Here is a 25152-nt window from a genome sequence, read left to right on the forward strand (position 1 = left end):
GCACGGTCGGTAGGTGGGCACAGGTGAGGCGAAACGGCTTTTGCGGAATGCACCGACGGCGCGACGTCATCTCGCATCGGCGTCTGCATTTTTAAGCATTTACGTCTCTGCGGTGATTTCAATGCCCAATTAGGAGGGCGTCGTCTGTCTGTCCGGCGGAAAATGCGGGAAGTCGTCACGTTTTCCTGCCTCCGGCGTGAATTTCGAATAACCGGTTTGTGAATTTTCGAGGTCCAAGTGCAGAACTCATGAATGATCGTCGTTCGATCCTGCGCTTGTGCCGCGATCGTCGACGAGAGTCGTTGCTGGGTCGGTGGAAGGGGAACACACCCGAAACCTAGGCGTACGGGTCTGCCAGGCGAAATCATTGGTTACTGAACACCAGTAACAGAAACACCTCCGAACGAAAAACAAGACGAAAGACACAACAACTCCATGCACCCATAAACCAGCACCAGCAACTCCCTCGACGTATGTGATAGGAACGAGAAGCGGTCGAAGCGATTCCGTTTTGAGTAGTGTTAAATCTTTGTGTCCGGACGAGAGAGAGGATGGATCTGCACTGCGTCGAGACGACCGACACCGACATCGCGGCCTGTTACGACGAGACCCTCCTCCAGGACAGAGTGTTGAGGAACATGTTAAAGACTGAGGGCAGGTACCTGCCCGCGAACTCGAGCCTGCTGATGAAGCAGTCGCAGGTCAACCCGAGGATGGTGGAGATCGTCGCCGGCTGGATGATGGAGGTGAGTCCCGCGGGCGCGTTTAAAGTTTAAATGACCGCCTTAGACCGGGAGCGGCGGCGCCAGGTCAAGAACCTCCGGACGGGCGAATTTTCGGTTGGCAACAACGCAGCACCTGGCGGCGACGACCACCCGACCTTGACTCGCCGCCGGAAAGGCCTTAAATCGAGACGGGAAGTGGGTTTTTAAATTTTAAAAACCTCACCGTTGCAGGTCTGCGAGGAGCAGGCGTGCCAAGACGAGGTCTTCCTCCTGGCGATGAACTACCTCTACAGGTTCCTGATGACCACCGACATCAAGAAGAGCCAGCTCCAGCTGCTGGGCGCCGCCTGCATGCTGATGGCGTCCAAGCTGAGGGAGCCCAGGCCCCTCAGCACCGAGACCCTCGTCTTCTACACCGACCACAGCATAACGACGGCCATGCTGACGGTGAGTAGCCCCGGGGGTTAAAAAATCCGAAGCGGAAGTCGTTCAGATTAGAGAGAGCGTTATCAGTGTGAGATTGATCGATTCTGGAGGGCGGCGGCGGGGCCGGGGCAGAACAATGCCGCGATAAGGATTGTTTCTCGCGAGAACAATCGGGCCTAATCTGGAGAACACGGAAGAGCGCGGCGGTAGGGTCAGGCGAGGCGGCAGCGGCGGCGGCGGTGATTATTGTGGTGGTGGTGGTCGAAGACTAAATCGACGCGGCGAATTATGAATGAACGGGAGATAAGAAACAAGACGCGACGCGACACGACGCACAGCTGATTCGTGGTGACCCCGCGACATTCATTCGCAAAGGTCCCGGTCGAGATCCTCTTCTTGTTGAATTTTCCCGCACCGCGGCACGCCGGATTGCAACGTTGCACCACGTCAGGTTTAAATACCTCGACTCACCTGTCAGCTGTTTTTAAAGCGACTTGTTTAGTTTTCTTTATCATCGTTGTTTGTGATAATTAGGCGAGTAATCGTTCGTTGACCTTTCGCATTCTAGGAAACGTCGATCGTAGTTTTTCCGTGTGTCGGCGACGCTTTCCAGACCTGTCAAAACGACACCGTCATCGCGTCAATCGCCAAGGACGCGACTACATCCTTTTCCTTCGGAAAGGTACCTGTTGCTCGGAACAGGTAGATTGTTTGTGGTCCCTTCCCGGAACGGAGCGGGACCTTTTCGGGGTTGTCGTTTGAAGTGCCGGCCGCGACAGCCGTGTCTATTGTTGGGGCGGTGGCGCCGCCGTTGACCGTAATGAGAACCTCGCGCCGCGCCATCTTATTTCGCTAATTCGATTTGTACGATCGTCCTGTTAATGAATCCCGCGAACAGGCCGGACGGGTCTTCGCCGCCTAATGGACATTCCGCGCGAGCCAGTGGCCGCGACCTTCATCCCTGCTGCCTCCCGCCGCCGCAGGTACGCCTCTCGCTCTCCGCCGCTGCGAAAAAACCGAATTCCGCAGGAGCTCGCGTAAAGTTCTCGATATGGTCCTGTTGCAGTCCTGGGAGCTGCTCGTCCTCAGCAAGCTCAAGTGGGACATCGTCGCCATAGTCCCGCTCGACTTCCTGCCCCACCTGCTCGCCCGCCTCGACCTGGACGACTCCGTCCGCCTCGACCTCGACATGGTGAAGAAGCACGCCAAGATCCTCATCGCGCTGTGTGCAAAAGGTGAGTCTGCTGTAACGGTCGCGCTCTCTCCCGAAACAAAGAGCTCAAGGTCCCGCACCTAACCGTGGCCCCCGGAGTCGGCGGTCGTTCGTCCGTTTCACGGGACGGACGGACACCCACGCGCTCCGGGGGCCTCCGATCGGGCTCGCCGCCGCCGCCGCGTCGGACGCACCGGAGGCGCAATTTGGGCCAATTTCGCGCCGGACACGGGACCCCTTCGAAGCCAGTTTGTTGACCCCTGACGTCACCCGATAGCCTTGTGTCTGAGACGCGGGCAAGGCGATTCGCCGCGGCCCGCACACAGAGAATTCCGGACCAAGAAAACCACCGAAACGGTGCCGGGACCTCCAGGAGTCCCCCGAGTCCCAGAGACGCGTTTTGCACTCGTCATCATCATTACCATCATCATTATAATAATTGCTGCGCGGTCGTCATTATTATCATTTTTATTACCAGAGCTCATTTCTCGATTTAAACGATCAAAATAACTTCGTTCGCGCTTTGACTGTTCTTATTTTGTACAAATAACCAGGAAAGAGGAATTTCGCGTCGGATATTTTTCCGTGTGTTTCGTGCAGTGACAGTTCAAAACGGGGATCGAAGAGTGGAGCCCTGGGGAGCACCTGTTGGAGGATACTGTGGTCGGTCGTGGATCGATTCGGCAGTGCATTGGAGCGCCCCGTGGGGCCCCGCGCGGCGACTGTTCAATTAAATTATCGCGGCGATCGTCGTAGCTTGCGCAGAAAAAACCGGGCGGGCACACCGTCGCGGAATGTGCATCCCCGGCACTGCCGCTGCATTTCTCACGATCCAAATTTAGGAAGAGTCCCAGTCAAGGCCGGCGCGGTTGAACGAGGAGCGGTGAGCCCGCGAGCGCTTCGTCACGTCTTCGGGACCTCGTCGGCTTTTTGCCGCGATAATTGCAAGGCTCGAATCGCGCCGCTATAATGGAAGTCGTCGTTCTGTTGCAGAGTGCGCCTTCATGCACTGCTATCCCAGCGCTGTGGCCTGCGCCAGCGTCGTCTCGGCACTGTGCGGCCTCGGCTGGGTCAACAAGTACCACCAGTCGCAGGAGGGGCTGCTGGAGAAGCTGGCCAAGATGGTCGACGTGCCGGAGACGGTGAGTAAAGTCGCGACGGGACGACGAGGACGAGGAGTGACGCGGGGCGGTTTCTCGTTGCAGGAGCTGATGCAAGAGCTGGTGACGCAGATCGACCGGATGGTCAAGGACAACTTCGAGGGGGTGGTCGAGGACAGGAAAAATGTGTGTGACGACGAGGTGACCAGGTCGGAACAATGTACGCCGCCTCCGGGGAAAATGCGCGACTACAAGACGGCGACCACGCCGACGGACGTGCACGAGGTTATGTTTTGACGTGTGATGAACAAGTGATCAGCACGACGGTGGTGTCGTTTTCGCGCAAGTTGTTTTTGAGGAAAGTGTGCAAAGACGTGATGATGATGATGATGATATGGCTTTAGGGGAAGGCAATAAATTACGCTTGAACGAAAAAAATTGAAAAAAAAATGTTAATAAAAATATCACAGACCAACGAACTGATCAATTGGGAAAAAGTACCAGTTTTGTTTGTTGTGCTCGTTTTAATCTGTACTGGATCTTGCTTCTCTGCCGGGTGAATGTTAGTTAAATGTTAGTCAGTTTTTTTGTTTTTTTTTTACACTAAGTTCTGTTCCTAAACGTGCTTCTAAACAGATAAACAAATGAAATTGCGCAAGTCGTTGTTTAGAAGATTGCGTAGTATAAATAACCTTCAAAGACTGCTAGCTCTAATACAGAGCGATGACTTACTTAATTTTAATCGTCTTCCAAATTTGACCAAGTCAACCAATGCAATAACTACTATATTATTATTATGAGAAAGTATTGTATAAAACTATAAATCTTACGTAGTTAGTTTATTAAGAAAGTGTGATTCTAACTGTAGGTATTTCAACTTTATGTGATCGTAATAATTCAACTATGATGCGATGATAGTGAATTGAAATTTTTATTCGTCAAATACTATGTTACTGTTACTGTACTGTACTGTAAGGGCCTTGAACGTACCTAAGGCTGGATTTATCCATCGCGGTAAACTAGCGTAACATGCTTACGCATGCGACTACGTAGTTTGTTAAGAGAATTTGTTGTATATAAGGGAGGAGCCGCCGGCACCTAGACACCTGTACATAACGACCGTTTCCCACCACTTACACTGCCAATAACTATTTATAAATTTTGCTCACAATAGTTCAACGTTCCATATACCTCATTTTAGTCTCTCATACAATTGCAAAAACCTTATAGATTTTATTTTACGAATCGAGACCGGCGATGGAGTTTCGGCGGCGAGTCGCGCGGACATTTATTTTTCCTCGTAGAGAGCGAAGCGACTCGGACGAAATCCCATCCCCGGAGACGTTTATTTTATTGTAAATAGTGCCTAGTTCTAAGTGTATATCTATATTGTATATAATTATATAAATGTACGAACGAGAAATTTTAACTGTTTGCATTAGTTATTATGTAAGTTGAACAGTTTTATACACACAAATAAATTTTAATAAAGAGATGGTCCGAGTTTTCGTCGATCCCCATTTGTTGACGAATCCTTTTAATTATTTTATGCGGATCTCGAACGTGCCATTAAATTAACGAGCCGAAACCGTTTAAGGAAAAACTCGACTGCATACTCGAAGAATCGTTGCCCTTATCGGCGCGTGGTGGGGGTCGGTCCAACAAAAAAAACCCACGTTTTACCGCTAAAACTAACATTTTAGCGGGTAAACGGACTAAAATCCCTGGTTCTTGGCGGGCTACAAAATAAAAAAGGGATTTTCTTCGTCCGGGTCCCCAAAGAAAGGCGCGAGACTTTGACGTTTGACCACGTGGTCGAGTAGTTCCAACGACCACAACAATCAATTTGGCCTACCGCGTTTCCGACAGGCCTTGGTGCACGAACCGGATCAGAGGCGGCTCGTGACCTCGAAGACGCGACAGCAATTTGAGCACGCCGTAAATTCAACTGGCGACCTTTCACGATCGCGAATTAAATTTGATTCCGTCGAATTTGTCCAGTCGCATTTTTTATTGTTTGATTTGGAGCGAGTGGCGACTCGTTTAGGTTTGGGACCGCTGTGAGCGCCGCCTTGATTGCACGCCGTACTGTCAAACTTCGTTTGGTCTTTTGGTGATTTCTAGGTTATGTCAAATTTTTAAACAAATTTCGCCGAAAATTCACGATAATGTCGTCCATGGTACGGTCGAGGCGGTAGCGACCCCGTCGAGATTAATATCGAGTCGTTGCAGGCGCTCAAGACTCTAGGTAAATTCTGCAAACCGGGAATTTTCGACAAAGGCACCGGAGCGCTGTTGCCGGAAGCGTACAAAAAGTTTTACAAGGAATGGAGGCTGACTGAGCCCACGGCCGTTCATTACATCCCCGAGGAGGGGAAATTTAAACGAAACGAGCTCACGGGAGAAGTGTAAGCGCCATTTTTACCAAAACAGATTGTTTCGACCACAGTTTCAGGAGCCCAGTCCAGAACTATCCAATTCAGGTGATCTACCCCAAAGAGTCGAATGAGCACATGTGGGGGGGCGAAGGCGTGGTGCAGGGGTTCCAGGTGAGGGACTGGCGCAGAAGGCGCGTCCCCCACTTCTGGATGCCACACTTGAAACGTTCGGTTGTCTACAGTGAAGTCTTAGATAAATACATTTCGGTGATCGTCACAGAGCGCACCATCAGTCTGATCAACTCAAATTACGGGTTTGATCACTATCTATTAAAGGTGAAGGTACAAAAAAAATCATATTGTGTAAAAAATAAATTTTTTGAACAGACTCCCGCTTGTGATTTGAAGTCGCTACTGCCTTTGTCCTTGAAAAGAAAAATACTACAAGAATTGGAAAAAGGCTGCCCCAGTTATCACAACAAACCTGAAAAACAAAAGGAAGTCTATAGCAAATACAAACAATATTTAACTGCTGTAAGAATCGAATTGTGTTGTTTTCTTGGTTCTTACTTTTTACTTTGTAGTATACTTCTGAAGAAATCGAATGGTACGGTTACTCGTTCAGTGCGGCGTGTAAAAAATTAGAAGAGTCAATCGAGGCTAAAAACCGACCGGTTCCTTTGAAACACATTTTTAGGTCACAACTGTTGGACAAGTTGAAAGAGGCGGCAAAAACGGAATCTGGTGAAGAAGTCGCGGTTGGGTAAGGTTTTACATAATCTGGTTACATTTTCCGCTCACGATAAATTGCGCAGGGGAGCTAGTGCTTGGTTGAACAAAATCAATCCCTTCGCCAAAGAGACGTGAATTGTAGGTGAGCAGTGTTGGTAACAAAATAATAAAACTCGTGTTCATAACAGTACTTTATTGCACAACCCCGTATAAAATAGTTTAACTGATTGTACAATCTACTTCTCCCTGTTTGGGGAGACAATCCAATGTCACGGCTACGGCCCGCGTCATGTACGTCATAGTTCCGTAACAGCCGCTAGGGGCGCTGTCGTAGAAGTGTTGACATATGTAAGCGGCTCCCCCGCAGAGCAGCCCCCCCATTTTGGACGTCTCCCTCAGTTCTTTGGGTTTGGCGCAACAGAGAGTCGCGTCTCCGTCGCACTTCATCTGAAAGCGCCAACGTGGAGATTTGACGCGCGGCCAAAACGAAATACGCACCTGATCGTCCAGGAACAACTCGTTGGCGATGTGCACCAGGTGTTCCACTTGAATGATCCCTCCCAGAGTGGGCGTCACGTTGTACTCCGCCACCAAAGTCAACACCATCAGCGCCTCGACGATCAGTTGTCGGTACTCGGGCTGGGGGATGGTGTTGAGGACGGTCTCGACGGCCAGGGCGAACTTGAGCTCGCCGGAAGTCATCTCTTGGGTGAGACTTTGCGGCAAGACCTTCCCGGCTATGTCGATTCCTTGGCACTGAAACGCACTTGCAGACTACGATTACAAAACACTCGGAGAATTTACCCGTTCCAAGACGTGCCAAACTCTGGGGTAGAAGTCGCGCGGCACTCTGTTCAAAGCGCCATCTAGTCGTCGGCGTCGCAACCATTGCCCCTGGCGGTCGGCTTCGATGAGATCGTCACCGCTCTCTTGTCCCAGACTGATGTGGCTTTTCTGGAACGGTTGGAATAAACGCGACGCGGTTTCCCGAGGGAACAAACTTACTTTACTGATGCGGCTGGATTTGTTGCTGACGATCGAGAAGTTTCCTCTGCCCACTGAAACCATAGATATATCGAAAAACGTCGCCACCTTGCGGATTTTTTTTTTGACAGCAGTTGTCAAATAATTTTTGACACCTGTCAGACTTACCGCTGCTGATGGCGAACTCTTTGCCGCTGATTATGTGGTGCAGCAAGTTCTTCATCTCGAACGGGCTGAGATTCAACAGGTGTTCCGACGCTTCGTCGCCGTCGCAGATCAAAGTCCTGGAGAGTTCCGTCGCCATCACCTGGATTATCAACCCCACTCTTAATCTCAACATCTCCATGAAGAGTTGCGGTTCGGTTCTGATGAACATCGCCAAGTAGACCAGCAACTCCTGGGTCAACATCGCCGTGCTGTCGTCCTCTCCGTACGCCTCGTGTATCAACAGTCTCAACTCGCTCTCCGGCAAGGGGGCCGTGATCGTGTGTTCGTTGTTGGGCGGCATCCCCACGGTGATCTGCTTCTGGCGGACTAACAGATCGGTCACGGCTTTGGCCAGGTCCTCTACTCTTTTGCCCAACATCCCCGCGGTGTGCCTCACCAGGCCCCACATCTTCTGCTGGCACGCCTTCTCGTACAGGCCTTTCAGCAAGTCTCTGACCGTGATCGGTTTGCCGAAGTCTAGCATCCCCGTGTGGAAGTCCAGCCCCTTCGAGTCGACGAGGTACTGCAGGATGTCGCCTTGTTCGTCGAGAGACTCCGACTCGCGGAGCATCGCGAACAACTCGTCGACCTCGGTGTCGGCGTACTGGGCCTCCGAGTTGTTCTTGTGGCGGGTGACGCTCGCGCTCGGGACGAGCTTCTTCGGGGGTTTGGACTGGTCGGCCTTGGGGGCCTCCGGCGACGGCGAGCGAAGGTGCTCCTGCGGGCCCGAATGGTCGACGGCGTCTTGCCAGTTCGTGATGAACATCGAGCCCCTGCGCTCTATCGTGGCGTTGCCCTCCATCCCCAAAGTCTCCGCTGTGAAAGTTTTCAACCATCTAGATCTGCACCGACTGCCAGAGCTACCTTCCAAGTGTCCCGACGACGAAAAACGGACGCGTTACGCGTGATTGGTCGAGGGGCGTGGCTACGCCGCACCAAACACAAGCGAGGCGTGGCCGCACCGTGGTAAATAAAAACCGAGGCGTGGCCGTATCGCGGTAAATAAAAAGCAGGGCGTGGCTCGTGTACTAAAAACGAGTGGGAACCTATGCGCCTGTCTCTACTTTTGCGACGTTTCGTCGGGACACCTATCGTCTACAGAGTCGCGAGTCAGTGCTGGGATTGATTCCCTGGTCACAACTGAACCCGAGTGTGACCTCATTTTCTATTTAATATTTAAGAAATGAATGTTACATACCGTGTTTGAGTAGGATCGGTCGCATGAAAATGTCACCTGAATTCAGTTTAACGTGATTGGCGTGCGAAAGCCCCAACTTACAGTCAACGTTGATCGACCTGGTCTTCTTTATGGCCCCTTTGACCGACATTCGCCTCCTCAAACTCCTGCTTTTCGTCCTGGCGGAAGAATGCACCAACAGTGAGGATTTGCTCGACAGCGACTTGACCAGGTGGTCCTCCAGGTACTGCTGGACTTGCGGGTTGAGTCCTGCGGCCGCATTTAAATCACCGACTCCGAACGCAGGATCATCACGAACGTTTCTCGCTTAGCAGTTGGCAGTGATTCGCCGCCTTCTCTGGATCTGTCAATCTGACAGCTCACACTCGTTTTTCTTCGTGTTTTTACTCATCACCTTAATTATTTCTTACAATTTTTTTTTACTTTAAATTACGTCACCTGAGAACCCCTCGTCGTTAGGCAACCAAGTAATCACATCAATTTACTTTTTGCTACGCTTGCGGCAAATTTCACCGCCAACTGCTACGTTTCTTTGAGAAACATCCGTGACGACCCCGCGCATCTGCGACTTACTGTCCGGCAGACCGTCTTCGTGGCATCCCAAGAAGCTCAAATTCGTGATGCAACTGGTGCTCAAGAAATCGTTGAGATTGCCTAGGGTAACTCTGGTGCCGTTGATGTACCCCGACTTGAGCTTCTTCATCGTGGTGATCATCGCCAGAGGGATCTTGCCTTCGTCTAAAAATGACAAATACTAGTCGTTCATGGCGCGACGATGAATCAAACAAGCGACTCGATCGACAATCTGCTCGGAAAAACATTACCTAAGTAGCTTTTGGCGGCGACAAGCGTAATGGTGGGCCTGCCAAGCATATTTCGCCAGTTCATTGTTAAGAAGGCGAAATGTGTCACTAATTTATCAGCCAAGAGAGCCATGTCGTAACTTGTGTAATACTCCTCCATATCAACATTCTAACAACCCAGGACGCAACATGCAACACACCACCACATACCATGTCTTAGCAAACAAGCGACACACGATTAAAAAAATACAAAAAAATCAAAACAAATAATGAGAGCAAGTCCGACAGGTCGAATAAGACAGTTAGTTTTTTTTGGGGAGGAGAGGGGGCACACCCTTGACCCGTCAAATCCCTACTGTACCTAGGTGGAGCTTCCTGCACGCGATCGTAACAAGTGGTCGGCCCAACATGTTCTGCCAGCTCGACTTCAAGAAATTTATCTCGCTCTTGCAAATATCAATCATCAGTTCATAGTCGCTCGCAATGTAATTGTGAGACATGTCCGTGAACTGGTCGGTAAAATAGAGAACAAAATCTACATTATACAAACAGATTCGGTCGTACCTGGGGCGTGAACGCGAAGATCTTATCCCCCAACGAGTACAACTTGCTGGTGCTTAAAATACCCACGTCTCGCGATTTCCGCCCCGACAGCCCCAACTTCTTGTTCCTGCCTGCAACAGTCCAGTCCATCAACTGGGTTCGAACGGGTGGTTCCGAGACGTACCCAAGTAGGTGTACAGGTGGGAGAGGACCCGCGCCGGCTGCACCTCGATCGGCGCCACCTCCGTGATGGTCTGGACGACGATGTCGTGCTCGGCGAGCTTGTCGCGGATTTCGTTGTCTTCCGCCAGGATCACCACCTGGACCACTACGTCGGGCTTCTTCTCCGAGCAGAGGCGGCGGTTGAGCGGGTCCAGCTCCCCGGGCGCCAGGAAGCCCTCTTGCAGGAGCTTGCCCACGATGTAGAGCGACTGCGCCCACAGGAACGGGCAGTGTCCCAAGGAGACTCTCTGTTGGGTGCCTGGTTCTTTGTACTCGGCGGCCACGCACTCCGCCGGCACCGAGTACAGCTCGGGCACCAGTCTCAGCCCGTCTTCGGTCCTCACCATGATCTGGAAACAAACGATCGTCTCGTCTCGACCGACAGAAACAGCCTTACGTCTTCCAGTTGTTGGGTGTACTCGGCCGCCCCCTGCTTGTTCCCCCTGAAGCAGTTGTCGATGATCATGTAGCAAAAGAACAGCGGCCACTCGCATTCGATGTTCGCGAACATCCGTAGCTCCCACGGCTCGTAGTAGAGCCTCCTGGGGTCCTTGAAAGATTTATTAAGACGTGTCAAGTGCGCTCGGTGACTTTACCTCTTTTGGGGTCTTGTAGCCGTCCCTCAAGAATCTCTTGCAGCCGTAGCGCCCTTGCAGCTTCTCGATGATCTGGTCTCTGGTGTATTGGAGCAGGCCGGGGTCGTCCACCGCGAAAGCTGGGAAACTGACGACGGACAAAAGTCCGCTGTCGATTTCTTTGGAACTGGATTCTCTCGGGAGCATCGACTGAAACATCGATTGCAAACAAAAATTCGCCCGAAGGGAAGATTAAATTACTTGCAGGACAGCTTGGCACTTTTGGGCCTCGTCCGCCAGCACGTGTATGATGCTGTAGGGGCCCCCTCGCGCCCCGAACAGATCCAGCTCGTTCATGGCCTCCAGCGCCGCCTTGGCCATGCCTATGCTGCTGGCGTTCAGCTCGGGAAGGCCGTGATTGGTTTTGTCGCCTCTCTCCCAGATCCCGTAATCGGGGGTGCAATACGCGCACTCGATGTAAAAAACGAGGTTTTGTATGAACGCGACCTCGTCCAAGTTGAAGACGATTTGCAGCCCCGACGCCGTCATCTGCGCCAAAATCAGCAAATACAGCGAGATCGCGTCGATCTGCAGGTGCCCCCATTCGTTGTCCCCCACGACTATCTGGCCCGTTTGCGACGCGTACTTGGCGTGCAACGAGTCCAGAGGGTTCTGCGTCTGCTTGAACCTCTCCACTTTGTCTTTCTGCTGCATCATGGCCATCAAAAGACCTCTCATCAGTTTCACGCAAGACTGTTCCAGTTCATACGTCTTGGCTCTGTCCTCGTCTTGGTCGGCCATTTTTTTGTACGACATCGACAGCCCCCACACTGCGAAGATGCAGTACACGTTGTCGCGGATCCAGGCGTGACTGTTTTCCGTACTTGCAGGGAACAACCCAGTGACGGGGTTCTGGTTCGACATGATGATCCTGTGCACCAGTCTCTGGTAGTAGTCGAGGCGCACCCCCGAGTTGCTCCGGCTACGCATCGTGGCACCTTTTATCACCAAATCTGCACTGCACTACAAAGACATCTCAATGTCATGTTGATGTCAATGTTATTTTTATGAGAGTGAGGTTAGGTTAAAGGGCAACGAGTTGAGTTGGCAACACTGCACAACAAACAAGTCAACAAATTTATTTATTAGACGTTAAAAAAATACGTTTGGGGCTCGTAATTGACTGGTCGAGTCCTGAATTGTACAATTTCATCTTGTTTAAATGATACATATTTGTATTTCAGGAGGGAATAAGCGTTTTTTTAAATTGTTTTCGGTGTAATGGGAATTCGAACCGGTGAGAACTGTCATTCCATTGGCCTAGAAACATTTTGAATTTGAACGGCGAAACGGTTAGTTGTGTGCAAAATGAATTCCAAAAGGTCGACGCCCCAGTCGAAGAGCCAGTCCAGAGGTCCCTCCAGTGCGTCAAAGTTTCGGACACCAACAAACGCCAACACCACGACCTTGGAACGTAGAGGTACCGGAACTAAGCCTAGAACTGGATCGAAATCTGTGAGGTCTCAATCGTGTTTGGACCTGACAGGTGTCACAAACCTAACAGGTTGTCCCAGCATCAAGGGTAGTTTGTTAAATCTGGCAGAACCCCAGATCGACTACGAGCTAGAATGTGACTTTGCCACCAGTGACCACTTGCAAGCCCTCGTGAAGCAAGAAATAATCTCACAACTTTGCAACAAGTATGAGGAAGACGTGTCCGACCAGTTGGCCATTCAGAAAGACAATCTGCACAAGAGCAAGTTGATGTTGCGCAAACTGAACCGAGAGTTGGCAGACCTGGAGATGTCGGGACTGATCGACAGTCTCCTGGACGCGATGGAGAAAAACCTCGACGCTTTCGTCGAATCGAGTCAGAATCTCGACTTGACCCGGACTCTCGAGCAGCTGTCGGAGATTTTCGAAATGGTTTCGAAAAAAGTGGCTCTGCAAAACGTCCACAAAGTCACCGACAGAGGGAGCTTCGACAAACTGGAGTCCAGCCTGCACAAGTGCGCAGAAATGTGCGCGAGGATCCTAGAATTGGAAGAAAACACCATCGCTGTGGTGAATCTCGCAGATTTGGTGAAGAAATACGAGGAAACTCGACGGAGCGCGCTCCAGAAGCAGAAACTTATCGACACTGTTCAGAGAAACGAGACGCACAGATTGTTCAAGTTTTTGTCGGAAATGTACGCGGAAAGGGAGAAGTACGCGAATTTTGCGTGAGAGGTAAGCGGGAGCGCCATCTAGGGGAGAGGGGACGGAGTGGAGACGGTGGAGCCCTCTTGCGACCAAACCACGAAACACGCTGATGTAATTATTTTTCTTGTTGCAGGTTGTTGCCTTGCAATTGTGTGTCGACGTTTAGTTTGAATATAATTTAGAAACGAATATTTGTGTTTTGTGCTAACCCATCCTATCCTCTTCGAGTTGAAGTGTCCGTTAGGGTTGACCCGAGCGTACGTTGTTTGTAAGTAAAATATGCCGGTGAAAAACAATGAAAGACGAGCGGTCCCTTCATCTAGCCGTCTTACTTCAAAATCCGATGTGGTTTAGTGCGAAACGACGCCGTTGCGTCCCGACATGGGGCGCTGGCGTCGCATTCGATTTTTCCCGAAAGCAGCGGCGATATCCAGCCGGCACCGTGTTTATACCGTCAGTATAATGGAACGTACCGTCGCAACATGTTCGCTCCGTCTCGCCGCCGCACTTGGAGATGTTAAAGAAAGAGGCGACGGACCGCGGGGATGAAGTGTCCGGCCGGGGGCGGCTTCTCTGAGGGGGCGTGCGAGCGCGGGGCGCAGTGTTGAGGGATGCACGTGCGAAGAAATATGTGCCGCCCGACCAAATTGACTCCGGCGTCGTCATGGTGCGGAAGTTGCGGCATATAGACTCCGGCTAACAGTGTCCAGTTCGTCGTGGCTTCTTCAGGATCTTTGCGTGGGATTGACGATGTCGGAGCCGAGATGACACCCGAATCGTCACACATTTGAACACAACGAGCGGAACAATGCCGGGAGGGAGACGGGGCCTGGTGGCCCCACAAAACACCTTCCTCGAAAACATCATCAGGAGGTCGAACTCGCAACGTAAGTTTACGCCACGCACGGGACACGGCCACGTCGCGAACTGCTTTACAAATATTTCTTTTTTGACTTTTGAGTTTTGCGCCTCTGTTGATGGGAACTCCCATGAGGCAAGATGGCGGATGCGTGTAGATTCGATGGGGCCCGAGAAACTGTCCCGACTGAAATTATAGTGGCGTGTCGGGCACGAACAAACGACGTTTCACGAGATAGCTTCGCCATGATATCTATGTCTACATGATATCTCCGGCGGAGATAACGCAACTTCTTACAACCGAATGGCTTTTCCATAAATGCGAACACTCCTGATGGGATGGTAATCTAGACAACTGGTGTCCAATTTTTCTGTCTCACCTGGACCTAGAGGACTAGGACCAGATGATGCACTAAAAGAACTTGTTAACACTAATCCCAGCTTCCCATCGGTATTCACCCATTTCTGGATAACACTAACTGGAAAAGTATTACCACTTGCCAATTTTTATTTGTTGGTTTGTTAAGGTGGTAGTAAACCATTAACAGAACATTTACCCTCCGGTGTGATTTTCCGCTAGTAAATCTGTGCCACGGCGAGTCCTTTGCACTTTGCACTAAGTTCACCGCCCCCGAACAAATCCCCAACTTCGCCACCTCCTCATTTTTCACTTATCTCGCCTTTCTATCATCTCGAGATGTATTTGTTTGGCTCCTTTTAAGTTCAACGTTTGGAGAGAAGCCGGTCGTGGGAGCGTGCTCCGGAGCCTCAATTAACTTTTATTTTGTTGGCTCTCGGGTACGTGTTGACCCTAGCGACGAACTTCCGGATAGGGCTGAGGAAGGAAATGCTCGTTCCATGCAAAATTTTTCGCCGAATCGATCGCGGCGAATAATCGCACTCGATGCGTTGTCTAGACGGTGCAGCAATGACCTTGCAGGTTGGCCTGCATGTGGGTTAGTGGAGGAGTGCCGAGGTCGTACCGGCGATTTATCAGGGCTTTCATGGGTTCCGAATCGATAATGGAGCTTCCGGGATGGGAATGCAAATTGTGCCGAGTGCAGGTGGAGAACAAGACGGGAAGGTTTTGCTCCGTTGTTAAGAGATGAATCGGTTTTGCGATGACATGACCCTTTGCGTATTTTGGCGGCGAGGCGAACAATTAAAAACATCATTAGCAGATTAAAAGGGACCAGGAGAAGAATTGAGGGATCACGAGAGTCGTATTTTGGTTAATTGGTCGCGTCCATAAAATGTGACGGAACGAGTTGGCACGAGGACGCGATGTGATTTTCGGATGGTCTCGACTTCATCTTTTTATGTTTTGTTGGGCAACCATTTCCCCAAGTTTTCTGACAACTTCATACATAAAACATAAGAGTTCGATATTCGGCACGAGTAAGTGAATTTGGTTTATGGCAGCTGTCGCCGTACAAAGGTCGATCACCTTTTAATTCGATTGAGGAGGCGGCGATTTTTCTCAAAGAAAGATTGTTCGATTCTCGGCGGATTCGTCGGCTGCAGAGTCACAATCGATGACAGGAGTGTGACGTTTTGGTGTAGCGAATTCTGTAAAGTGCAGCTTTTAAATCACTTCTATCTCATTGAGAACTGAAATGTGGGAGACCTTTCCCGGCGCATCCACCATTTTTCATGGGAGAGTCGGTTACGGTTCCCCCCACAAAAACAATTCTCATATTTCAAGCACCTCGTCAAAGTACGGACGTGGCGAAATGTTTTATAGAAATGCTTCTCGTTGTTGTTAGTGTCAGATAAAAATAAAAGTTTTCTTTGAATTGTGACGAAAAAATCTGCGAAACACGATTCGATCCAAATAGAATATTTTGTTTTCGTGTTCGATTCCCGAAATACATAACGTGAAAAGTGGTATATAACTAAAAATATAAATTTTTCACTTTATATACCTAACTTGAGATCTGTCAAAGATAACCTCAAAATTTACAATTAATTCATGTTTTTCAAAAATTTTTTCTAAAAGAACACGAAAAACGTTGGGTGCACCTCGGCAAAAAAGTGCCTTTTGTGCTCGCTCAGACTCGGACGAAAAAGATGCACTTTTTGGGTCCTGATACACAAATAACTATTTCACAACTAGTCGTGAAAATAATTTTTTTTCCATTTCCGATAGAAGATGAGACTTTTTGTCTTTTAGTTCAAGTTTTAATGTAACCTACATTAGTTTCATCTTCAACAGTGACTTATTGATTTTATTAAAATAAAGAAAGGAAATAAAAACTAATCGTGGGAGAAATACCGTCCAAGTTGTTAGATAACTGATAACTGGACGTTTTCAACGTATGTAATTTAATTCTTCTCTTGAGAATCTAAAAAGATCTGCAAATTTTATACGAAAGTCTCATCATCTGAATTTTTCGGCACCAGAAAAACTTTGTGGATAATTAAAAAGTCTTTCAAAGATTTTTCATGTTCCACAAAATTTACATTTTCTCGATCGACAAAGAATGCAAAACTCGCAAGAACTTTCAACAAGACAGACATGCTTTAATCAATTAAATCTTTGGTAAGACAAATATTTTTCACAGGAAAAAGCATTCTGACAGACAGACAAACATTGCAATCGGTGCATTTTTGCAGAAGTTATCGTAAACGAAAAAATGAATGAGTGGATGCTTTAATGAATTAATCAATTGAATCCATCGCTAAAATAAATATTTTCCACAAAAAAACACTGTTCCAAGACAAACAAACAGGCAAATTTCAACAAGACAGATATTAAAAAATATGAAATGTTGGTTTTCACAAAAATTCTTCTTTTCAGAATCTTGAAGATATTAAAATTCTGTACTGGAATCGTAATCGTATACATTATTTGCATCTGAATATTTTAATAGGATCTACGTTAGTTTCCTTTTAATATTACTCAATAGATATAAAAAAAAATTGTGGTAAAAAACCATCCAAGTTGTTAAGCAAGAGAGGCGTTGAAATATTTACGATTGTTATTTCCTTTATTTATTTTTATTATATCGTGATTTTATGTTTATTATCACCATAAAATCTATAAAAAGTCATTTCTAGATTATATCTAGTTTGTCAAACAACAAGAATATCAAAGCATCGAATCAGGATTTATTCCCGCGCATCGCCACTTTTATCGCCGAACTAATTTTAAAATAAATATTAGAAAAAGAAGATTTTCCTTATGTTTTGACTACAGAAGGTCCTAGCGCACCCACCATTTTTTAAATAATTTCTTTGTTTTGTTGTTTGCCTTTTGGGTAATACTGTTTTTGGTTAAATAAACGAGAAAATATTATTTTACTAAATTAAAAATTTCACAATAAGTAGCGAAAAAAGTTTGCTTGATTAAATTTACCAGAGAACAACCTGTAAAGTGGAATTTCTACGTTTTATTTAACCAACATGTAACGGGCCTTCAAATAAATTTATATTTAGAGTAACCTATGGAAATTCAATTGTTTGCAACATTTTTCCAGCGTAGAAAATGACATTTTAAAGAAATAAAATTAGGTTAGAAAATATTTTTAATATTTGTAGTGCATTCTCCCTATTCCCCCTCCACGGAATATGACAATATGAAATTGGGAAAAAGCTTACTATGTAACCTGTGTAACTCCGGAGAATAGTTGGTTACCTACAAAAATTACTTTACACTGTTAACAGAATTAGAATGTCGGCTACGCCTACTCTAAAATCTAAATATATATTTCTCTGAAGGCCCGATATTGTAGAATATTGTGCAACAAGATTTATAAACGGCACTTTAGACATCAGTTTTATGAGGCACGAGCGGAGCGAGTGTTCAATAAACGAGTGTCTAGAGAAGTTTATAAACGAGTTGCATAATATACTTCTACAACCAAATGAACAATGCAAATATAACACGTAACTTCCTTATTCAACGTTAATTTAAACATAAAATTCGAAGCTGATAAACGTCAATTGACAAGTGACAACTAACTTCATTTTGAGTGTCACATGATTTTTGCTATGGGCGTGACTAAAAAGCCCGTTGCTAACTTCACCTCGTGACTAAAGCGCGCAAAGTCACAGCTTGTCAAGGTGTATTTAAAAGATCACTTAACGTCATGAAAACAGATGCGGTAAATGGCGTTTTAAACATAGGAGTAGAAAAAAAATAGCTCGCTAGAGATGCCGGACCTTGGGCAGCGTGCTATTACAGCAATACCAACGTAATACGTATTAAAAAAAAAAAAAACCAAAACAGTTTCACAAAAAGTTCTTTTGTGACACTACTTTTAGATTCACAAAGACTTACTTATGATACCAAAAAACCAAATATGTAGTTATTTGTACCTATATCAAGGCCACGAAATCTTTCTTTAACGTATCGAGAGAAAAATTGTCGCCGAGGCCGCTTGTGGCCGAGGTAAGACAATCTCGAGGATGTTTAAGGATTTCGCGGCCAAGATTTTTTTGTGCAAGCGAAAATTTGTAATTATTATAAAACGAACATACAAAATTTATTTCATTGTAAATAAATACAAACCGGGTGTATCAGAAATGGTATAATAATTTTAAGTTAAATTTTAGTAACTTTTTGGGGAAAAAATACCCTGAAGCGTTTTAAAAATCATCTAAAATTTTGCAGAAATTGAGGTACGCGTCCATGAAAGCATTACTGTGTCTAATAAAAAGAATGAACCCACAAAAAATGAACGTAAGTAAAAGTGAAAACATGGATTTATTTAGTATTTACACACTTTATTACGAAACCAAATGAAAATAATTTTTAATTCTTGGTAGCTCCAAATAAAAAACAGTCCAACGATTCTTATCATAATAGTTATTTATTATACAAGACGATGCAATTATATTTTATCTTCGAGAGCGTTGTTTAACGTCGAGACGCTAATTACACTCGAGAAGATAATTTAATTTTATTGTCGTATAATATTCTATCTTTTTTTATAGCATTTGTATTTTATTATTAAAACATTTTTTTTAAATCATTACTAATCGTGTCAGGTTTAAAATCTCGCTAGTATGAGCGTTGTTAGGGTAATAAAAAAAAATTACTTTATCTACCCTTGCTGTTAAAGTAGCACTTTATCTACCTTTGCAGTAAAAATGCTGCTTGACCTGTTGATTTGGAAGATAAAAGCACACTTTAACATCTGTTATAGAAAACAATGTTCAAAATGCCCACCACCACTTTTGATACAACATTGAGCACGTTTTCTAATTATTATTGCAGGTATTTGTTCAAGTGCTTCCCTATTGTTATAAAAAAAACACACCTTCTCGAGTATATCACATTATTTAAAAAGTTTGATTCAACGTTGTCTTGTGCTAAAATCTATTCGCAAAATTCCTATCTACGTGGTAAATCACTAGACTGAACTTTTTGCACATGGTACGGATATAATTGTTGCATCTTTAATATTCGCCAAATAGTACTGTGTGAAATGTTATGCTGACGTGCAAGTCTCAACACGACGAGGATGTTGTACACCACGATGTTCTCTTTGGCGTTTATAAGATCCATGGGCCTCGGAGATGCCGAACTTTTCTCACAATTGTACGAATGTTGAGTACTCGATATTGCTTCCGCAGATTCACACAACCGACACCGACAACGGCAAGACGACAACTGAAAATTAACACTATTTTATCGCTTTTTTTCAGTTGCAGTTAAGAAAAAACAATGGAAAGCGATTAGGAACCTAACAACTTTTTACTTCTCGTTGCTTAATTCATTATTTTATTCACGGTCAATTTTTTCTAGATGAAATGAAATAGTTATGTTCATATGAGTAGCGTTGTCAGATCACTTTTCAGGTATGAGGCCGAAGTTTGAAGCACGAGGCGTTAGCCGAGTGATGCAAACAGGCCGAATATTGAATAACGTTTTTCGTGTTCGTTTGGGCAAAGTCTTAAAAACATTAACACATTCAATTTGTACTTTCCTCGACGCATCCACCAATTTTCTTCGCTACAGTTTTTTTCATCTCGTTCTTTATCAAACATCCGATATTTAAAAAAAAAAAAAATTCAAACTTTTCCGGCGCATCCACCATTTTTATAATTGGTCACCGCAAAGTCTAGAAAAAGCAGTTTCTCGTTAAGAAATAATTTTACCCGAATTTACCTGTGATGAAATTTTTATCCAATTTATGTTATTAATTGTTTAATTAAACTCCTCAAGTCCACAAAATAACCCTCAACACTTGAGTGCGTCCAACATTGTGACTTCAACCGCCGCAAACCATTGCCAACCCTTTCATTTTTTTAATTATTTTAAAATATAATCTTCTTTCACCGAAAACGCAGACGAAGTGCGGTAACGAGATAGATAAAAAAATAAAAAAGAATTTTCACGGTGTTTTTGTTCTTTTGTTATTTTTTCATCTCATCTGAAGTGGTTCTCCCACGCAGAGCACATTCCAATTTCCAATTAAAACGCATCAATTGCGACCGAGACTAAAAATAAAAAGACACTCTGAACCACAAATGTGTCGAAACATTTTTCCTCGTCAATTATTGAAACCACCCTTCATTATCGTCGATCTCGTTTAAATTAAATTAGATCGATCGCGGATCGTTCTTCGTCTTGATTAATTCACGGATGATCAAGATGTTATCGAAAGTAATTTAGCGATCGCACAAGGTAAATACATATAATTTCGACCCCCGCTTCGTGGTACGCGCTTAATAGTTTGTGCGGCTTGGTGCATCGCATCTCGCGGTTTCCCGCGTGCCGCTCTACGCAAACCGACACCGAGTTATTCGCCCCTTCTGCTTTTCCAAAACACGAACGATGGGGATAGGGTGACAACGAGTTTCGAGTGTTCGGATAAAAAACTTGTTTTTCCAGTTAATTTTATGCATATTTCGCGTGCCACTAATCGGACATCGTCATTATCTGAGTCAAGGTAATTAGATTAAGCGCCGTCGATCAATACTGCAAACGATCGGGGTGGCTTTTTGCAACGTCCTGTATAAATAATGGGGGTGTCGTGTCCCGGCGCCTCCACCAAAATTGTTCAATGACAATTCGAGTTGTTGTGTCCACCCTTCACTCGATTGATCCTCCCCACTCCACCCCTTTCATTACGTAAGTCGTGTGCATTCCCCCCTTCTCCCTGGATGCATTATTGTCGATAATCAATCGTGCCCTCGATCATCCACCCCGTGCGCTACTTTTCAACCACCATAAATATTTGATTTGCGTAACGTCGACTTGCAACGTGCATCCCTAATATAAATATAACCCCCGGCGTTCTATTTTCGGCCGAGGCGTCCTGTCAACGACCTCCTTCGTGTCGTCCCGTCTCTTTCCGCAACCCTCTCGACTTGTAGGTCGTTTCTATTTTTAACTCCGCTCCAGTTTCTCTTTATTTACGTGGCATGCGAAAAATAATTATTTATCGGCGCAGCAACGCCGCCGCCGCTGCTGATGGAATTTGTTATTGTGTCGGATGGTTTTTTCCGGTTTTGATGGGCAATTAAACTGGACGGTGGCGGTTTCGGTTTGTAGCGGCGGAGTTTGATTAGCTGCGGGAATAAATGAACGGGAGAGGTTTTAAACAAATCAAGATGTTGGTTGACCTAGATAATGGGTAGATGCGTTTCAATTAGGGGCGATGGTGGATTTTGACGGGGAGGGGGTGGTAATCGATAAAGGAGCATTCTGCGGCTTCGGCATAACTTTTCCAATTAAGAGCTTAATCCGGTACAATTATTTTTATTGCCATTAGCGACCCTCGGCAACAGTGTTATTTACCATTTATTTTCCATTGCATAATCTTCTGATGTTTTTTTTTCCTTTTTAACAACATTCTGGCTACCAATACCGGGGAAAATTTATTTTAATACCTAAATTACATAAAGTAACAAATGTTTTCCAATCACTGCATACATCAAACATTTTGTAGTAGCTCTTGTGCAGAATTAAAATATCGACAACCTCAACGAAAGAATCGCAATCATTTGAAATTTTTTCGGTGGCAGAAAAAAATTGTAAATATAAGGCATTCACGATCTTTTTGGGACCGAGTTGGCTATGACCATATAGTGATTTTGTTGGCAGGACCTCGGTAATAACTAAATTCCCTAAAGGAAATTGACACTTTTTGTGTTAGGTTAGGTTGTTTTCAGTTTAGGGTTGTATTTTCTGAATAGGTACATTGTTGCCGGATCTCTTAAATCTGATCTGTCCTTTTTAAATTAAATTAAATCGTTTAATAGAAATTTTTTATCGTATAAAATTATTTTGGCAATTTTGACTGTTCCTTTGACGGAAATTTAAATTATTTTTACATACTTCATTTAGTTTCTTACGAATATTAAAATAATAAATCTGGCAATCCGGTGGCAAGAAAATGTCGAACAGACACTGACAGAAAAAAAAATTGCATCCGTTGCATCACTGTGTCAGTTAGTCCAACATGAAAAGAAAAAATCACAGCCAACTCGGTCCCAAAAAGATCGTGAATGCCTAATATGTACATACATATTTCAAAAATCTTTCAGTGCAGAAACTTACGAATTATTTGCATATGAAGGTTTTTTTCATCGTTTTCAATTTCTTCATCGACAGGGCCACAACTTCTTCTTTTTTTTATTTGCAGAGTTTTCATATTTCACCTTTTTTCGTCGCAAGTGCAGACTTGTGAGGGTAAAAAAAGTTAAACATCGTTCAGTATCTGTAGAGTTCTAGAAATCTCTGGCATATGAATATTTTTCGTCTTTTGAGGTTCTTCATCATTTGAAGATTCTTGTCTGGACCAACAGAAGCTTTTTCGTCATTTGCTTATACAGATTTTCACATTTTACGAAGTTTCTGGTTTCTTGATGAGTCTAGAAACTTTACAAAGAATTTAAAAGTCAAAAGAGCATTTCAAAAAGAGAGATTTTTGGTTTTTTATATGATTCATTAAAATTCTTCTCTTGAAAGATCTGTAAATTCTACAGGGTGTTGCAAAATTATCGTATTCCGAGTTCGGGGCTTAGTAGGGGACATCCTGTTGACCAAGTAAAAATGTTAAAAAAAAAATTGCTGTCATTTTGAAAAAAATATCAAAGTTGCCAATATTTGTTCAAAAGTACCTGGTTAATATTCTAGCTATGTTGTACTTCCCTTTTGAACAAAAATTGGAAAAATAAAACTTATTTTTCCGAGATAAAGCTGTTTTTTCAAGAAATATGTATCTTTTCATTTATATTTTAATATTTTACATAATCATCTTCAACCATTTATATTTTTTATTTGAAGAAAACATGATAAAAATTTTGAACCTTCAGACCCATATATCTTTGTAAAGACCCCCCCCGTATTTTTATTTTATTTTTTCGAGATTCCTGAGATTTTTCCCTACAAGATCCCCGACTTGGAATACGTTAATTTTGCGACACCCTGTATAAATGAATCTTATCACTTGGATTTTTATAGAAGCCAGAAAAACTTTTAAAAATCTTTTGGTGTCTTTAGAGTTCTAGGAATCTCTGATATAAAGATTTTTCACCGATTGATGAATTTTCTTCATCATCTGAACAAAGAGATTCTATTTCTTCATTTGCACACTTGCACAGATTTCTCAAAGCTCTGCAAATTCTATACGAAAATTTCATCATCTGAATTTTTCTTGGCGTCAGAAGAACTTTGTGAGTAATTAAAAAATGGCGTACATTTTATAAAACATGATATACAGGGTGTATTTTTAAAATGTGCCGAAATTTTACCTACGAGGTTGTAGGACAACGTAGAAGACTAAAAGCAATTAAAAAAATTGTAGCTCAAAAAATAAATGTCATTTTATTTTTTGACAGAATTTTTAGATATTTTTTCCGAGAATATCTGTACAACTTTCAATAACACCCTGTATCTTGCATCTGAAGAAGAAAATCTTCATTCGCATACTGTTTTGTATCTTTTTTTTTTCTTTTCTATCTTCTTCCAAATCTAACAACACTAAAGCTTTCTTTTGCGCTCATCTTAGACTTGTGTCTGCTTTTACTCTTTTGACGTTCTTCTGTCTTCCACGTTTTTCTACCTACAATTTTTTACAAACTACAAACGTCATAATTGTTCTTTGAAGCACTTCTGCAGACTTTCCAGCTCGACACTTGTCAGTGGAACGCACCATCACTTTTGAAATACACTTTGTAACACGTGTCAAGACCATCTAGCAATCCAGAACTAGAAGTATCTAAGAGACCGATTTCAAGTTGACTTGCGACGGTCGCACTTGTTGTTGTCATGGTAACGGTGCAAGAGAGAAAGATGACGCATATTGATAATTAATGTGTAGGACAAAGATAGCTACACATTTGCGCTGCACCACCTATTTGCAAACCATGACTGAAATCGGGCCCTTAGATAATGTCTACAACTTTCTCCTCTCACCGTGTTCTTGTTTAGTTCTTTCTAGCCAAATTGATTGGAGTCGCCTTTCTTGCAGAACAACTGTTTCATAATCATTTCTTCCCTTCCAAATTGTTTTCAACACCACCTGTTCCTATGCTTCTTTTATTTCTTTTTTACCAGCAGACATTTCAAGAACAAAACAAAAAACAAAAGCAGGTACTACTTGCACGACGTTATGAAATTGTTCGAAACCATTGTTCTTTTCTTCGGTGTAGAAATTTTTTTGCTTGACAAACGATCTCGATTCCACCCGATAAAACCTACATTATGGCATTTTCTAATCGCGCAGTGGAATATCGAACCGTTCCTTTGTATTATTTGTCCATTACGCCCACAACAATCCGCACACTTAGTCTAACATTTCAGGCAGAAAAACGACAACTACGTATTTTCCACGAATAATTTATTAGATAAGCAATCTTTTTAAAACGAGTCAGGAGTGTACAAGCCGAATGCAGCCGAATAAATTAATATTCATGATACCGCGTCACGATACCGTCGACTGCTTCATTACCGAAAAGTTCACCCCCCCAAACGAAAACTATTCGAAGGGGTAGATCGTCGAAATTTTATTGGGGTAGTAAATTGCGGTG

At 44.7% G+C, this 25152-nt stretch overlaps 5 protein-coding genes across 11 annotated transcripts in view; 4 read left to right on the plus strand and 1 right to left on the minus strand.

Moving 5' to 3' along the window:
- The first annotated feature begins 222 nt into the window (after nt 1–222).
- LOC138132807 (G1/S-specific cyclin-D2-like) lies at nt 223–4960 on the plus strand. Its single transcript, XM_069050463.1, has 5 exons — nt 223–746; nt 957–1172; nt 2218–2386; nt 3358–3506; nt 3570–4960. Exons 1-5 carry the CDS (start codon nt 552–554, stop codon nt 3759–3761), a joined length of 921 nt encoding a protein of 306 aa, XP_068906564.1. The 5' UTR covers nt 223–551; the 3' UTR covers nt 3762–4960.
- A 391-nt stretch (nt 4961–5351) lies between these two features.
- On the plus strand, nt 5352–6759 carry mRpL28 (mitochondrial ribosomal protein L28). Its single transcript, XM_069049933.1, has 7 exons — nt 5352–5465; nt 5504–5644; nt 5697–5872; nt 5920–6178; nt 6230–6376; nt 6427–6605; nt 6658–6759. Exons 2-7 carry the CDS (start codon nt 5633–5635, stop codon nt 6707–6709), a joined length of 825 nt encoding a protein of 274 aa, XP_068906034.1. The 5' UTR covers nt 5352–5465; nt 5504–5632; the 3' UTR covers nt 6710–6759.
- Nucleotides 6753–12190, minus strand: LOC138132448 (probable phosphorylase b kinase regulatory subunit alpha). 4 transcript variants are annotated; one of them, XM_069049923.1, is made up of 13 exons: nt 11368–12190; nt 11128–11316; nt 10929–11081; nt 10494–10881; nt 10331–10440; nt 9788–9935; nt 9537–9701; nt 8964–9212; nt 7727–8581; nt 7580–7632; nt 7379–7528; nt 7073–7330; nt 6753–7021 (listed from the first exon to the last, which is right to left on the minus strand). In XM_069049923.1, exons 1-13 carry the CDS (start codon nt 12094–12096, stop codon nt 6794–6796), a joined length of 3675 nt encoding a protein of 1224 aa, XP_068906024.1. In that variant the 5' UTR covers nt 12097–12190; the 3' UTR covers nt 6753–6793. The 4 variants fall into 4 exon arrangements, with proteins under 4 accessions (XP_068906024.1, XP_068906025.1, XP_068906026.1 ...); XM_069049924.1 differs by lacking the exon at nt 9788–9935 and adding an exon at nt 10128–10275; XM_069049925.1 differs by having other exon boundaries at nt 9045–9212; nt 11368–12189.
- Nucleotides 12191–12311: 121 nt separating this feature from the next.
- LOC138132450 (uncharacterized) lies at nt 12312–13497 on the plus strand. Its single transcript, XM_069049932.1, has 2 exons — nt 12312–13335; nt 13442–13497. The coding sequence occupies exon 1, from the start codon at nt 12475–12477 to the stop codon at nt 13330–13332; it is 858 nt and encodes a 285-aa protein (XP_068906033.1). The 5' UTR covers nt 12312–12474; the 3' UTR covers nt 13333–13335; nt 13442–13497.
- Nucleotides 13498–13702: 205 nt separating this feature from the next.
- eag (ether a go-go) overlaps nt 13703–25152 on the plus strand; it is a 28479-nt gene continuing 17029 nt past the window's right edge. Inside the window, exon 1 of one of the 4 annotated variants that reach the window (XM_069049928.1) lies at nt 13703–14195. In XM_069049928.1, the coding sequence (XP_068906029.1) occupies nt 14117–14195 (79 nt within the window). In that variant the 5' untranslated portion in view covers nt 13703–14116. The remainder of the gene's footprint in view (nt 14196–25152) is intronic. The other 3 variants (XM_069049929.1, XM_069049930.1, XM_069049931.1) reach the window with 3 other exon arrangements.

Source organism: Tenebrio molitor, chromosome 6 (genome assembly GCF_963966145.1).
Source record: "Tenebrio molitor chromosome 6, icTenMoli1.1, whole genome shotgun sequence".
Taxonomy (NCBI): Eukaryota; Metazoa; Arthropoda; class Insecta; order Coleoptera; family Tenebrionidae; genus Tenebrio; species Tenebrio molitor.